The sequence below is a fragment of the Mangifera indica genome, chromosome 16, assembly GCF_011075055.1.
Source record: "Mangifera indica cultivar Alphonso chromosome 16, CATAS_Mindica_2.1, whole genome shotgun sequence".
NCBI lineage: Eukaryota > Viridiplantae > Streptophyta > Magnoliopsida > Sapindales > Anacardiaceae > Mangifera > Mangifera indica.
Genome location: NC_058152.1, coordinates 10,311,702 through 10,329,514, shown reverse-complemented (window position 1 = coordinate 10,329,514; position 17,813 = coordinate 10,311,702). Strand labels below are relative to the sequence as shown.

Below are 17,813 nucleotides of genomic sequence, written 5' to 3'. Positions count from 1 at the left end.
ACAGATATCTTTTTAAACTGCAAAAATTAAAGTATAGAAGAGAATGTTGCAGAAGTTACTTAATTTACACTGCATATAATCAATGCTGTTTTCTTTTGGGTAAGTTGCATAGATTCAATGCTTGCCATGCTGGGAAACGAAAACCATAAATGAAGTTATTATATATATTTTTTTCACTATAAATATATAGTGAAACTCTCACTATATATTTATCCATTAAAAGAACCTCCAAACTCTCACTTTGACAAGTTTCACTACTTCTATCGATCAAGTTGTTGATTCAAGTTAATCTTCCTCCATTTACTGAACAAATCTTCTGGTACAAGTTTTCCCTTTTCTTGTTGTATTTAATTGATAAATTTTCATACTTATTTTATATAATTTGGTTTTTATTTGTATTTTCGTAACTAGAATTGGTTTTATTCACGATGGTTGAATCGTATGTCATATTGTCTATTAAAAACTAAATTTTTTGTATTGTATATCACATATTATATAATATTGTAAGATGCATCTTTTTGAAAATAGTTATAAAATAATAAAAATTTATAATGTCTACATTATCATCTTGGAGAATATAAAAAATAATATGGATTTTATAGTATCATTTTTTATTTATATTATAATATAATGTTTGATAGATGTCATGCATCCTAAAATACTAATAACCGTGATTTTGTCAATTATGTTGAATAATGTTTATAACTATATATTGTTCCCCAATACCTTTTGATTTGTGCGATGTTTTGATATTTTATTTCATTTTATTTTTACTTTTTTACTGTAGTTGGGTAAGCTTTTGATTATTTGAACTTCTATTATTATTTTTACTCAAATTTTCACGTGTTACAAAATAAGCACACACAAGATATGATAATATGTTTAAAATATTCTTTTTCTTATTTATGGTTTTTTGAGATTTAAAATATATATTTCAATTATAAGAGAGTAGATAAAATAAAAGATTATTCAGATAAAGAATTTTACTTCTAGCTTCAGTCTTGAAACTAAACAAAAAAAAATTATAATTGAAATTATTTTTGCATTTAAACATATATATTAAGTATTGAAGTTTAAAATTTAAATTTTTTATTTTGTTTTTTTATACAATTTATCATCAAATTCTTAATTTTCCCAGTTTTTCCCTATTCCAAAATCATGTTAAAGTCTTACACACTCTTTTCAGAGTCTCATATCCATCTTTATTTTCTCGGCTTCAGAGGTGAATGTTCATATAAAAGGCATGGAGTACAACATATCAGAAGAAGAAAAGAAAAAGGAAAATGATTTTTTTTCTTTTTTATTTTTTTATTACATTTGGCAGAAAAGTTAGAAGTATAGTTGGTTTGGTTATTTTTTTCATTACATTGGGCTTAAATTGTGTATACATAGTGTTGCTCATAAGAATACTGATTCTATTTTCGCTGTTTGGTGCTTGTCGTTCGATTGTTAACAAGCAGAGGAAGGCCATGGGGTTGTCTGTAAGCGGAGCCATAAAACTTTTCAATGGATACGAAGCTCGTGTGATGATTTTACTAAGCCTTTCTCTACAAATCATCCTCATCATATTTGGTTCTCGACGAAAATTTGCAAAAACTTATTGGATTAATCTTCTTGTTTGGTTAACATACTTGGCAGCAGATTTGGTGGCAACAGCTGCCCTGGGCATCCTTTCCCATGGCGTTGGATCTGATAATAAATCCTCAAAGGAAATCCAAGCATTTTGGGCACCATTTCTTCTCTTACATCTTGGTGGCCCAGATACTATCACAGCTTACTCTTTGGAAGATAATGAGTTGTGGTTTAGACATTTGCTTGGGCTTGTTTTCCAAGTTGGAGTGGCGTTTTACATCTTTGTCCAATACTGGACAAGCAATGTGTTGACATTTATCGGGATTTCAATGTTTATCACTGGAATTATCAAGTATGGAGAGAGGACTTTGGTGCTGAGGTCTTCAAGTGCTGAACAACTTACAGATCTAAATTCATCAGGGATTGGTGATTTACTATGTGGATTCCCAAAGAAAAACGATCTTGAAAACGCTTATTTTCTATTCGAAAGATTTAGGTATCTTTTTGCAGGGTTTATTCTTGACCGTGTTGATGGAATCATATCGTACCGCATCTTTTATGGAAAGTGCACACAACAAGCATTCACATTGTTAGAAATTGAACTTGGATTCATGTTCGATGTGCTCTACTCCAAAGCCTCCATTCTTTATACCAAATTTGGTATGGTTCTTCGTTGCATCTGCCTCTTTTCCCATATTTCCATATTAGTTGTCTTCCAAACCATGATTCATAAATCTGTCTATCCACCAATCGACGTCTTTATAACTTATGCACTCATCTTTGGGGCTATAGCTCTAGAGGCGTATGCATTCATCATAATTGTTTTTTCCGATTGGACAAAACTTTGGATGATCAATCACTGTCATATATCTAATGATTCATGTTTCAATGGTTTACTTTGCCGCAATCGTAAGAGATGGTCAAGATCCATGCGTCAATACAACCTATTAAGTTCTTGCCTCAAAGACATATCAACCCCATGTATTGGCTTTCAGAAGTTTCATTTCATCAAAAAAGTGTTACATAAATACTGGTACTTGACGTGGGAAGATATAAATGATGAGTTGCAAAATATGATCTTTGAGCAACTCCTCAAGAAGAGAAGTGAACTAGAAGCTGAGGGGTTTGATGTCAAGCTTTGCAAAAAGATTTTGGCTCGAAGAGGTGATAATTGTCTTGAAAAACTTCGTTGGAGCACAATTGATGTAGATTTTGACCACAGCCTTCTTCTTTGGCACATTGCTACTGATATTTGTTATCATGTTGATTTAGATCATGAAGAGGCTAATAAACTTCCTCAAGCACGTAAAATTAGTAAATATTTGTCAGATTATATGTTATACCTTTTAGTTGTATGTCCAGATATGTTGCCTAGAGGAATTAGGGATATAAGCTATAAATTAAGGTATAAAGAGACCTATGCAACGACCATGGAATTTTTCGAAAAACAGGGGCTTGGTAAATCCACTAGTAGAAGGTTTGCTCGCCAAAAATTGTTTCTAAAAGGTATTTACAAAGATAAACCTCAGTCGATGCTTTGTGATGGATGGAGGCTTGCCAAGCAACTGCAATCACTAGAAACTACTGATAATATGAGTAAGGAAATAAAATGGCAAATGATAAGGGATGTTTGGATGGAGATATTGTTATATGCTGCGAGTCGTTGTGGATGGAAAGAACATGGACAACGTCTTATGGAAGGGGGAGAGTTTCTCACTCATTTAAGCCTTCTGATGGTTCATCTTGGCTTAAGTGAACAATATACATAATAGGGTTTAACCAACCCTCATCTTGGTTACACTTTTGAGACTATTATCTAAAATAACATAATTTATTGTCTTAACAGTGTTGCATTAGGAAATTAATAATAAGTTACAGTTACAAAAAATCGTAGCATTATAGGATGGAAAGCAACTAATTTAATAATGTTGTATTAGAAAATTAATAATAAACAATAGTTGTAAAAAAAAAAAAAGTAATGTTATGAGATATAAAATAATGACTTTAATACCCATTGTTTTAGATAAAAATAATAGTTACGGTTTAATTAGATATGAAATATTATGGTGCATCAAAATTACGATGTGTTATGAAGCTGAAATATTCTACTTATTTTTTAAACTGAGCTGAACTTGTATTTAAAAGTTTTCAGATTGGTTCGATTTTTATTTGATTCGAATTTATAATTCAATTCATGTTACCCTTAATTTTAATTTGATAAACTTAATTTAAACTAATTTTTATTTAAATTAAATTTAAATTAAACACTTTTAGATTCAAATTGGTTTATATCCACCCTTAAAACAAACGTCTTGTCATTTTATGAAAGAATTTCAAAAAACAAAAGGCCCATTCTTATTCTGCTGTTCATTTCTTCCCTCACCATGTAGCCCGCACTCAAAACCATAAACTGCCCAATTTTATTTTTCGTTTTTTACTTTCCCTGCAAATTTCATGGATTTGCGAGCTTCACATCTCCTCATTTTCAATAACACTAGAGTTAAATAGAAATTGGATTGATTTGATTTCGGTTCAGCCGAAAACAAAAATAGATGAACTCAAACTCGAGGCCTTTGACGTTCTGCTGAGACAGTTGGGGTTTCATCATTCAGAGTCTGATTCAATTGCGGCACCGACACCGGCACCGGTCTGTCGTCTGGCTGCTTCTACTTCAATCGATCGCCCAGTCACTTATAACCTTTTCATTTCTTACCGGCTTACTGTTCTTTATTGATGATTTGTGCGGACATGGTTTGTTGAACAAACTAATGATCCAAGTAGAGAAGGTTGCTGAGGAGAAGCTTCGTCCCCGGTTAGAAATAATTGCTCCAATCAAGTTTCGATAATTCATAATGATTATTGCTTTTGAAATGTCATATAGAAGAGTTTGTTTCCCTTATAATATTTAATTTAGTTTGATAGTCTTGTGGTTATTATTTCATTGTGGTTGTTTTGAAGGAGATATCCTGATGTATGCAGTGTGCTTGTTCAAATTAGCTATTTATTGTTATCAAAATTTTCTATTTTGTTTCTTATTCAATATCTGAGTATGACTGCTGCGGCTGCATTGGGATGTATAGAATTTCTTTCCTCTTGTGAAGCTGGCGGTCTCTCTTGCTATAAATCGGGGACAAATCATGATGTTTATTATCTGTTGTTAGGTTGGAAATATAATCTAAGATGTCTCTAGTGGATGTGAATACATTTTGATAACAAAATTTTAGACAAGTGATCTACATGTTCTCTAGGTTTGGTTGCTGAGAAATTAGATAGCCAATGGAAAAATAGGCTTTAAAGTTTAGTACAGTGATGGCAAGTCACATGAATTGTTAGGCCCAGTTTAGTGGAGCTTTTATTTTTCAATTGTAGATTGTTTTTATCACGTAGTATGTTATTAGTTTTAGCTTAGATCCAACTAGCCTGTTTGTTTGTAGAGAAAATGGAGGTAAAAGGAAATGGATTTGATGTTTGTTTTGGTTCATGATGACAGTTATGTTAAACTGAACTATGTAAATATTATTAAATGCTTAATTGATGGAAATTGAAAGTGTTAAAAACCATAATTTCTGAAGTGTTGAATTTTATCTGCTCAGAGTTAACCAGACTAGAGACTTGACACTTACAAGAAAAAATGGGTTATGTAGGAGCACATGGAGTTATAGCTCTGCACATATACAAATACAGTGGGGTTGATACCAGTCTTGATGTAATTAGTAGCAGTATTTTGAATTTCCTCAATTTTTGAGAAAGCAGACACCGGCCTCCTCTTCCTGCTGATCACGTGAAACTGTGGAATGAATTTGAAGATGGAGGTGAACAGACTTCTTTTGTCTGTAAGTCTTACGTCTTTACTTCTGGTAAGAGTTTCAGTTGATTATATATATTCCATTGTCTTATGATCTCAGAGGGTTCTCCAAGGACACTTGTTAAGGGGCATGGTGGTCGAGGAGGGGGCAGGGGTAGGGGTATGAATCTCTACTTCTGGACAGTTACTTAAATTACATCATGCTGTATGCTTTCAAATGGGCGTGTATTAACTTCCATTTCAAATTGTATATTACAAGTCCTTCTGTAAATTGAAGCTCAAATCGGTATCACAAAAGCAAAACAGGTTAAAGTACTCAATATTTTGAGCTTATTATTATATCTGATTTCAGAAAATTTGTTGCATTCACATTCATTTCAAGAATTTTAGTATTGTTGCTCAATTAATTGGATACGAAAAAGTAAAAAAGGGGTTTAGATGCCTTTGACCTTTGCCTTTATTGGAAAGCTCTGCAGATTATTTTGAGGGAGGTTTACTTCTTATATGTACATATCTGGCAACTAAATACAGTGGCTGAAATGATCATAATCTGCTCGTTTAATGTGCCAAGTAAATTAAAATGGTGCAAAAGATAAGATTCGTGATGGTTGGGATGGTGAACGTGGTGCTGGTGGCGGCGATCGGGGACGTGCAAGAGGTCTTCTTCTCAAGGTAGAGGATGGGGTTATGGTGGTCGATCAAGTGGATATTACAATTATCGTGAATATGATGCCCCACCTCCACGAGGTTGTGGTAAGTTTGTTGAGCATTGAACTAGTTGCTTTTTGTTATATGAGCGGAGAGGGGTTATACGTATCAAGAAATGCATAATAAGTTGATTTAAGCAACTTGCTCTGATTGTTCTGTAGGGGTTATATGTATCACTTGCATAGTTGCTGATTCTATCTTAATGAATGATTACTTGGGGTTTTGTAGGGCGTGGTCATGGTAAGGGATGGGGACGTGGCCGTGGTTGCAATCCCAGATCGGCAATAGCTGCATAGGCATGGAAAGTTGCTGAAGTATAAAAATTAAGGTGTGAGGTTGAAAAATGATAAGTGGATGCCTACTCTGCTTTTACTTGAAGTTTGGTGATATTTATGGGCATTGTCTTTCATTTCAAATTGTGAAGTTTCGCGACTACAGTGCTTGCATTTTTTAATAAGTAGATTGTTGTGGCGTAGGAACATCTCTTAGTTATTCAATTTTGATAAGTTTTTGGCATAGCAAGTTACAAGATTGTACAATTTTTCCCCTTTCATAGGAATAATAGAGCAGTACATTCTTTCATTCTTAATATGAATGGATGTCCCGTGCAAACTTTTCCTTTGTCAGTATTATTTGTGTGTTTACTTGTTAATTCTAAACTGATCTTTCCAAGCATTTTGGGCACCATTTCTTCTCTTACATCTTGGTGGCCCAGATAGTATTACAGCTTATTCTTTGGAAGATAATGAATTGTGGTTAAGGCATTTGCTTGGGCTTGTTTTCCAAGTTGGAGTGGCATTTTACGTCTTTTTCTCATGCTGGAGAAACCGTGTATTAACATTTATAGCGATTCCAATTTTTATCACTGGAATTATCAAGTATGGAGAGAGGACTTTTGTGCTCAGGTCTTCAAGAGCTAAACAACTTAAAGACTCCTTACGTCCAACTCCTGACCCAGGTCCGAATTATGCTAAAATCGTGGGAGATGACCTACGATTTGGAAGAACATCAGAAATGGATCTGATGCCAACAGCGATTGTTCCTCAATCCCTTCAAATGCCAAAGGAAAATGATCTTGTTGAAGCTGATTTTCTATTCAAAATATTTAAGTATCTGTTTGCAGGGTTAATTCTTAGCAGTCATGAAAGAAAAAAGACGCACTCCATCATTCATAAGAAGTCCGCAAAAGAAGCCTTCAAATTGTTAGAAATTGAGCTTGGATTCATGTACGACATGCTTTACACCAAGGCCTCCGTTATTTATACAAGATTGGGTATCATTCTTGGTTGCATCTGCCTATTCTCCCATATTTGCATATTAGTTTTCTTTCAAACCATGATTCATAAATTTGTCTATCTACCAATCGACATCTCTATAACTTATGCACTCATCTTCGGGGTTATAGCTTTAGAGGTGTATGCATTCATCATACTTGTTTTTTCCAATTGGACAAAACTTTGGATGATCAATAGCAATTATATATCAAATGATGCATGTTTTCATGGTTTACGTTGGTGCAATAACAAAAGATGGTCAAGATCCATGGGTCAATATAACGTAATAAGTTTTTGCCTCAAAGACATATCAACCAAATGTAGTGACCTTTAGAAGTCACTTGGCATCAAAGAAGATTTAGAGAAGTACTGGAACTTGACATGGAAAGATGTGAATGATGATTTGCAAGAACTGATCTTTGAGCAACTCCATAAGATCACTAAGGAAATTGTAGAAGAGAGTTTCAATGTCGAGTGTTGCAAAGAGATTCTGGCTCAGAGAGGTAATAATTGTCCTGAACAACTTCATTGGAGCACAATTGAGGTAGATTTTGATTGCAGTGTTCTTCTTTGGCACATTGCTACTGATCTGTGTTATCAAGTTGATTTGAATCATGAACATGAAGATGCTAATCAACTTCCTCCAACACGTAAAATTAGCAAATGTTTGTCAGATTATATGTTGTACCTTTTAGTTGTATGTCCAACCATGTTGCCAAAAGGGATTAGGGAGATAAGGTATAAAGATACCTGTGCCGAGGCCATGAGGTTTTTCGATGAAATGAGGTTTGGTAAATCTACTAACAAAAAGCATGTTTGCAAAAAATTGCTTGGCATTAACACTAATAATAACATAGAAATGATAAAGGGAGAAAAATGTAAGTCGGTGCTCTTTCATGGATGCCAACTTGCCAAGGAACTGCAAGCATTGGAATTAGTCGAAAATGGGAGTAAAGAAGAAAAATGGAAGACGATAAGTGATGTTTGGGTGGAGATATTGGAATATGCTGCAAGTCATTGTGAATGGAAAGAGCATGGGCAACATCTTATGCAAGGTGGCGAGTTTCTCACTCACTTATGTCTTCTTATGGCTCATCTTGGTTTAAGTGAACAATACCAAATTGAAGCACAAAAGATTCCATCAGTAACTTGATTGTGTTAGGAAAGAAAGAATAAGGTTGTAAAAGATGAACATTGCTCTGGAAAGTATAAATATATATTTTTTAAATTTTGTCTATAGTAAGAGGGTGAAATAATTTTTTTTTTTTATCTGATTGTTTTAATAGTTTGTTGTTTTTACTTTTACCTTAAATTTTTATTTGTACTTTTGTGAATAAAGATTCATGTAAATCATTGTAACAAACTTTGTGATTCAAAATTTGCATTTCATCTGAGCGGCATTTAAGTTATTTTCTTGATTTAAGAGAGTAAATTTTTTATATATTTTGAGAGTGTTTGGTTGGGTAATCTTTGATTACCTTAGTATTGAATATTCTGATAGTATTTTTATTATAGTCTTTATATTAAAAGCTACTTATATAATGAAGAGCCAAAAAATTAAAAACTTATTGCAATATTTGTAATAAATGACGTTATGGTATTTATATTAAAAGTCATTAAAAATTATGAGAAGTTATTTTAAATGTTTTGTGACATTTTTTATTATTATTAATAATACTATAATAAATATTTAATTTATAGATAAAATATTTAGAAACATTTTAATTTCGTTTCAAAGTACTCATATTAAGAGATGAAATTTTAACTTCATCTATCAAAGTTTAATACTTAATTTTAAAAACAAAATATTTTGGGAATGAAACTTTAATTTCATTTACCAAAACTTAGCACTAATTTTTTAAAACAATTTCAGTTTTATCCTATAATAATCATTTTAATTGACAAAATGTTAATTTTGTTAACCAAAGTTTATCACTCACTTGTTGAGATGAAGTATATATATATAAAGTTTTAATTTGGTTTTAAAACGATCATTTTAAAGGGTAAAATTTTAAAATATTATTTTTATAATTTTAATGAAAAATTATTTATATTTATGTTAAAGCTAAAAATATATATATATATATATATTTTTAATGATAAGTTTTTTGAATCTCTTATTATGACTAATTGTTATCGGACTTATATGTAGTTAAAACATCTACTACCAAATTACTTTGGTTAAAAAATGTAATAGATGATATTGTTCATATAGAAGACAGAAAAGTAAAACAAAACCCTCTAACTCTCTAGCGTCTTTATGTCTATATGTGAGCAAAATACTGTATTTAGAATTGCTGAGTGCTCGATTTTCGCTTTTGGTTTCAATTCCTAAGTAATATACCATGATAATTCCAAAGTAACAATTTGGAAGCCCAATATTCAATACAGAAGCCCAATAACTAAGAAGGTGTATTGAGAAGAAGTGAACTTCTTGTGTTGACATAGGGATATACCCCATAAACACAAACCATTTGTTTCGTGGGTTATCCGAAAGAAAGTGAGAAACTTGGTGGCCAATTGTGGGAAAAGAACCATTTAATCGTGGATTTTAGTAATAGAACTATTACACATAATATTACAAATAATATTCTCAGTTTTCTAAATTTGTGGTTCATTAATATTCAAGAAGAGGACAAAGATTCCAACTTAATCATCTTCTGAAAATCTTAACCAAGCTGAGGGCTTGCTGAGAAGTGCAACTCTACCAAAAATCTTCTGGAAAACCCTGAGAGAAGTGCTAGCTTTTGCCACGTTGGCTAGTAGGACTGGAAGAGTTACAATATGATCCAGCGAATAATTTTCAATCAGTGACTAGCGATGGTAACTTTTTCTATACCAACACCAATTTGGGTCAATATCCAACCAGTGAGGATGTAGGACAAAGGCCATTTAGGCGTATGTCTACTGCACACACTTGTCATTCACCAAGAAGAGGCAGAGGCACATAACTTTTTAGGAGACGTTTGGTTTGGGTAATGTTTGATTACTAAAATATAAAGATTACCTTGAAGATAGATTACTTAGAAGATTACTGAGTATAAATGATTACTATGTTTGATAAAATTTAATAGGTATAAATAATTATTGTATTTGGTTAAAGATAATAAAAGATTACTAGTAAATTATTTTACTTAAATGCTCTTGAATATAATTATTTTTAAATATTTTTTATATTATTTGTCATATTAATTAAAAATAAATTTATTTTTATCTCAAAAAATTAATAAATAATAATTTTTCTATAATAAATTCAAGATTATCCCAGTAATCTTTAAATACCTAAGGTGAAGATGGTAATCAGATTACCACCTATATTATCTGCCACATCAACATTGGTAATAAAAGATTACTGTAATATTTTATTACTGACAAACCAAATAAGGGAATAAAAGATAGATTACTAAGATAATTTTAAAAACCCTCAACCAAACGCACCTTTAGTGTTATCCCAGGTTTGATGTCACCTATCTTGGCCAAGCACATCCACAAAGGTCCAGTAACGGTTTATCTAACACAACCCATTTAACATTCCAAACACTTGCATATAAATCTCTTTTTGCACCTAGCCCAAACACCTATGCAGCCCCAACACTTGTCTTTTCTCACCCAAATTTGCCACAATTTGTATCATCTCGACAAACCATACATAGCACACTACAACATATGAACCCGCCTATATCACCTACTTACACAGTCAACCATAAACACAAACTTGCCTCAATTCCTTATGTTCCAACACAATTGCCTACCTAGTCTTAAGTACAATCCACAACTCCATTAGCATAATTTGCTCATTTACATAACGGATATACATTCTCATATCTTATGACTTGTTTAAGTATTAGAGGTGGTCAAAAGTCCCAAATAGCCTGTTCCAATACAATAGAGAATATGAGTTGGTATATGGACTTAGGAGCCTTAGATTATGTCACTGTAAATAACTTGTTGTAAATGAGGACTATGTAAGAAATCAATAGCTTCAGGTGGGCGATGACAAGTGTCTCAGAGTTTCTCACGTGTTTCACTTTTTTACTTCTTTCTATAATAGAAATTTATACCTTAAGAAAATTCTTTGTGTTATAAAAAAAAAAAACCAAAAGCTTATTTAGTATTTTTAAATTAACTAAAGATAATAATGTAGTGTCGAATTTTTAAGTCACAGTTGTCTCATAAAGAAATTTACAATTACTTTTACTTTTTCAATTAAGAATAATCAATTTCACCCAAATAAAAAAAAAATTAAAAATTCCTTAAACTTTTATAAGAAACCAAATTCTTGCCCTAATTCCATATTTTTTTTATAATTATATACATAATTAGTTCTCTATGTGAAAATTTAATAAGAATTTGTAACTTATATTAAATATTTTATAATTGAGGGCATGTTTAATATTTATAACACATTATTTAAGAGTAATACTATGAGTGTACACCTTTAAGTACATAATTAAGCATATAGATGTTGTGTTAACATGAGATTAGGTATTTTTTATCATTAATTTAAAATAATTAAATTACATAATGACACATCACTTGTGTAACTAATTATGAACTCAAAAGTATGTATACATAGTTTATTAATTATTTAATTCTCTTAATATCCAATCTTATAAGCAAATAATAAAATGATAATCGGTTCCATCTTAATTTGTTACTAAATATATATTATTTTCTTTTCCACTTCCATTTCTTGAAAATTTTCGATTGAGAAAGTTTCAAAGATATTACTTGAAAATTTGACGAAAATACTAATGAACTCTAATTTAACTACAACAGAAGTGTCAAAGTGATTCCTAACAATAGATATTGCTTTAGAGTGTGCTGATAGTGAGGAATCGTTGGCCATTACTAAGGCGCTTGTCTTAGGGCTCTAATACCATGAGTAGCAATAGGGAACTACCGAAGAAGATTCAAAAAAAATATTATTGATTTTTGATATCAAATTAGAAAATGTACAAAATCGACTCTATAAGCAAGAGAGTCACCACCATTTCAGAACTTTTTTTTTTTGAAGACTTTGGACATGTAAGTCCTTAGGAGAAACCATGAGATGAGGGGGTTGCAAACTGAAGTTAAAATATAATTTCTCGTCAAGAAACTTAAGCTTTTGGAGCAACTTAGATATTGATTCTGATAGCTTAGCTTGGAAAAAATCTTCACCTCACACCATGAAAAACCTAAAGTTAGGCTTAGTTTAGAGTCCATGAGGAACTCAGATATTGCTAAAATTTTGAATAGCTTAATAATATGATTAAAAGATGATAACAGTAGTATTAGGGCTGGGTAACAGTAAATATATTGATTATGTGTCAAACAGGCTCGGCTAACCCATAAAACCAAACGGGCTTGTGGGTAAATTAGATTTGGATCAGTTGATTGATCCACATTAAAGGATAGTGGAAGCCAGGCTGGTGTACGGACTGGCTGTTTCTTCTGCTCTCACCGAGGAACGCGTTCATAAATTAATCATATTCACAGCTGTGTGCAGTAAACCGTACACTGTACACATGGAATGACGAGATTATTGCCAACTGGCGTCAAACTATTGGTTTGACTAGAGGCCGACAATATTACCGACGCATGCGAATAATAATACAGCTTTCATAATTCAGTCTCGATAATTTCACCAAACTTTTTGACAGCTTACCGTGGAAAAATTCTAACAGGATTGTAAATCTGTCAATTGTCAACTTCCACTTATTATCTCACTGGCACTTACTTCTTCCCGCCCTGGCCATTTTGAATGACTGGCATTTAATATTATGGGCAATGCTGTATATCCACGTTTAATTGGTTAAAGAGTGAATTATTATTTGGTAAGATATTATTTTATTTTAAATTTAAAATTAATTAATTATATAATAATATATTATTTGAATATCTAATTATATATTTAAAAATATATATATATAATTTTATTGTATTATTATTCATTATCTCTACAGTAAAGATAGCATATTTTTGGCTAATGTATGAAGGGTAATTTGGGTATTGTATTATTTTGATAAAAAAGTAGGTAAGAAAAAAGAGAAACTTGAAGCTCCTGAACCACATCCTGGCATCCTCCACATAATAATACTTCGCTTTGATGCTTTCATCATTTTATTCTTTTGAGTGTATTTCCTCTCCAGAGCCAATTGTCAGTGGGGATTAGGTATGTACAAAATTTGATTTGAAATAGTTTAAGAGTTTTTTTAAATTAAATAAAAAATAATTTTAAAACCTTTTAAATTATACCAAATTCAATTATTTAGTTTTCCAATTAAATCAAACTGAAAAAATAAAATTATTAAAATAATTTATTTTTATATATAATATTATTTAATAAAATTAATTCAATTATAATTTTTTAAAATATAAGATACATAAAATATACATGTTAAAGTAAAATTACGAAACTAATCGCAGATGTAGTGAATGATTTATAGTTTGCACAGATACAATGCTTGTTATGGTGGGAAATAAAAACCATAAATGAGGTGAATCTCCAAACTCTCATTTTTTTTCTTCCATTTACTGAACAAATTTTCAAGGCACAAGTTTTTCTTTTCTTGTTGTAATTGATTGAGTAATTTTTGTGATCATCTTATATAGTTCGGTTTTTATTTATATTTTTGTAACAGGAATTGGTTTTGTTTATGGGATTAAATCATATATTATATTGTGTATAAAAAATTAAATTTTTTATATTATGTATCATGTATTGTATAATATCAAAAGATATATCTTTTTAATCTATGCATCCGGTCAAACCTGGTTTTTGATCGAATTTAACTGAGTCAATTATAAAACTATTTTTTATATTAATCGAACTGAACGTAGAGTCAGTTTTCAATTTAACTGGTTGAATCGATTAGTCTGATCTTATCCGGTTTTAAATTCATTAAAAATAATTAACATATGAGTAAGTGTTCAAATAATTGGTTTTATTCATAATAGTTGAATCATATATCAAAAATTAAATTTTTCATATTTTGTATCATATATTATATAATATCATAAGATATATCATTCTAAAAATAGTTATAAAATAATAAAAAATCTAATTATTTCATTATCATCTTAGAAAATATATAAAACAGATCATAAAAATCTAAAATTTCTTAAATATACTATTACCACATCAATTAATTTTAAAGAATAATATTTTAATTCATATTAATAATATATATTATATCTTGGAATATCTTCCTTGTATTAATTATACTTTTTCGCCCAAAAACTTATCTCCTTAATAAAATGGGTTATGATAGGATTGCAATTATTATATTACCCTTAATTTTTTATTTGGTTTTTATACAATTTATTACTGAATTCTTAATTTTTCCAGTTTTTCCTTATTTAAAAGTCGTATTACTCTTACACACTCTTACTTTGAAATACATGTTTTTATAAACAATAATATATTACTATATGATTTGATAATTTTAAATTAAAAAATAAAACTAATTTTTAATAATAAAATTATTCATACACACATTTTGAATACATAAATTAGTATATACTTAATATATATTATTATGTGATTAGATAATTTTAAATTAATAATAAAATAATATCTAATTATATGATAATATACTTAAATATATATTAATTTATATAATCAAAGTGACCATCTATAATATTGCTCAATTTATATACGTAATATTTACACGACATAAATTCAATGCTTGTGGACCTGGGCACGGTTTATGAACCGAAGGTTTCGGTTCGGAATCGCTGGTTCACAGTTCAAAAAAATAAAAACCCTGAATCGAAACCCCTACAGGACAGTTCGTAATCGGTTTGGAACTGACGGTTCCATTTCATGGCCCCGGTTTGAAACCGATATTAAACCATCGGTTCTAATTTATGATCCCGATTTATTTTTTAATTAATAATTATAATAATTAAGAATAAAAAATTAAAAAAATGCTTAGATTTAATTTTTTAATTAAATTTTTTACGTATTCATTTGAGATTTAAAATAATAAAAGTCTACGTAGTTCTATTTACTATTTTTCGAGAATGAATAAAATAAATTATATAATTAATCATAAAAGTTAATGAAAAAAATAGATAATAAATAAAATTAATTATAGAGATAAATTCTATAATTAATTATAAAATTGTATAATAAAAAATAATAATAATTAAATTATATAAATTATAATTATAATTGATAAAAATAAAAGAATAATTTAATTAAATTTGAGATAATTTAATTGAGAGAGTGTTAAGATCTAAGAGAATGAGAAATAAGAAATGAGAGATTTGGAAGACTGAATAATATTTATAGGTAAAATTTTATATTAAATTTTTTTTAAAAAAAAGCCAAACTGCCATATTTTGTACATTTGCAGGGGACCGGTCCCTGCAAATGTTTTTGAAGCAGCCACATTTTAGATTTTGCAGGGGACCCGGTCCTGTAAATGTTTAAAATATGGCGGTCCTTGCAAGCATTTTCCGGTTCATGTAAAAAAACTACCGGTTTATGAAATTTTGAACCGTTGGTTCATGAAACCGGACATGAACAGACGGTTCCATGGTTCGAAAATATTAAAATCGGAATCGAACCATCAAAATTCGGTTTCAATTCCAGTTCATACCGGTTTCGATTTTGACGGTTTTGAACGGGCCGGTTTTGGTCCGATTTACGGGCCAAACCAGCCCGTGGCCAGGACTACTTGTAGGAAATGAAAACCATAAATTAAGTTATTCTGTATTATTTTCTATAAATATATGATATTATCATTTTTCTTTCAAAAAATGATGTTACCATTTTTTTCATTCAATATTTATATATCATTAAATGATTAAGTATTTTTAAATTAAATATAAAATTATAATTAATTATGATATATCTAATATATATATATATATATATATATATATATATATATATATAAAATTATTTATACTCAAAAATAAATTCGAATAACAATTTTAGCTCAGAAAATGCACAAATTAGTTAGGAATGACCCATACATATGATTATTTGCACATGATTAAGAAATATGAAGGCTGTTTGAATGTACTGAATTATGAATTTATAAAAATTTTGAATAGCTTAATAATATGATTAAAAGACGATAACAGTAGTATTAGGGCTGGGTAACAGTAAATATATTGATTACGTGTCTAACAGGCCTGGCTAACCCATAAAACCAAACGGGCTTATGGGTAAATTAGATTTGGATCAGTTGATTGATCCACATTAATGGATAGTGGAGGCCAGGCTGGTGTACGGACTGGCCTGTTAACACCCTTCAGAAAGTTAATAATATGCACAGCTGTGTGCAGGTGCACCGTACACCTCACATCATAAAATGACGAGACATATTGTCAACGTGGCCTCCTCAATATATTCCTTTGATCAGAGGCCGACAGTATTACAGACGCATGTGAATGAGAATATTGGCATCTTCGACATAATAATACTTTGCTTTGACGCTCTCACCATTTGATCCTTTTTGATGTATTTCCTTTCAGAGCCGATTGTTGGTTAAAACGTTTTTCCAATTAAACTGAGAAACGATTTACAAAATTTTTAAATTACACCAAATTGAATAATTTAATTTTTAAATTAATTAAAATTAAAAAATTATAATTTATTTTAGTTTAAATCTAATAAAATAATTTATTTTAAATATAATATTATTTAATAAAATTACTTAAATTATAATTTTTTTAAAATATAATATAAATATATAAAATAAGTATAAAATATTTATATAATATACATATAAAAAAATAACAAAATTACCCATAAATGAAGTAAATGATTTTTTTTCCTATAAATACATGGTAACACCTTTTGGTTTTCATCCGTTGAAAAACCTCCAAACTCTCACTTCAATCATTTTCACTACTTTTATTGATCAAGTTAACCTTCCTTCATTTACTGAACAAATTTTAAAGGTACAAGTTTTCTTCTTTTTGTTGTAGTTAATCGAGTAATTTTCGTAATCATCTTACATATTTTGGTTTTTACTCATATTATTGTAATTAGAATTAGTTTTGTTTATGGTGATAAAATTATGTATCCTATTGTTTATTAAAAACTAAATTTTTTATATCTATATATATAAAGCTGAAATTATTTTTACATTTTGAACATTTATATTATGTATTGAAGTTTAACATTTAAGTTAGAGTTGAATATTCTGATATCAAACATGTGAATTTTTTTATTCAGGAAAAATACACTATTTCACCTCTTGATTGTGTAAATTATAAATTTTCATCTAAAAAGTAATTTTGTTAATAAAAAATTGGTTATGATACAATTGCAATTACGATATTACCCTAAATTTTTTATTTTGTTTTTCACACAATTTATTATCAAATTCTTAATTTTTTCGGTTTTCTCTTATTCAAAAATTATGTTAAAATCTTACACGCTTTTACTAGAATCCGACATCCATTTTTATTTTCTCAGCTTTAGTGGTGAATGTTCATATTAAGGGCGT

At 29.9% G+C, this 17,813-nt stretch overlaps 1 protein-coding gene, 1 long non-coding RNA gene and 1 pseudogene across 5 annotated transcripts; all 3 read left to right on the top strand.

Moving 5' to 3' along the window:
* The first annotated feature begins 228 nt into the window (after positions 1–228).
* Positions 229–3,341, top strand: LOC123198935. Its single transcript, XM_044613741.1, has 2 exons — positions 229–319; positions 1,461–3,341. Exon 2 carries the CDS (start codon positions 1,470–1,472, stop codon positions 3,339–3,341), a length of 1,872 nt encoding a protein of 623 aa, XP_044469676.1. The 5' UTR covers positions 229–319; positions 1,461–1,469.
* A 571-nt stretch (positions 3,342–3,912) lies between these two features.
* On the top strand, positions 3,913–6,674 carry LOC123199167. 4 transcript variants are annotated; one of them, XR_006498220.1, is made up of 5 exons: positions 3,913–4,384; positions 5,217–5,384; positions 5,478–5,683; positions 5,854–6,130; positions 6,314–6,674. It is a non-coding gene; the product is annotated as an uncharacterized LOC123199167 (long non-coding RNA). The 4 variants fall into 4 exon arrangements; XR_006498217.1 differs by having other exon boundaries at positions 5,478–6,130; XR_006498219.1 differs by having other exon boundaries at positions 5,217–5,405; positions 5,478–6,130.
* Positions 6,675–6,754: 80 nt separating this feature from the next.
* LOC123198934 lies at positions 6,755–8,752 on the top strand (annotated as a pseudogene).
* The last annotated feature ends 9,061 nt before the right edge of the window (positions 8,753–17,813 follow it).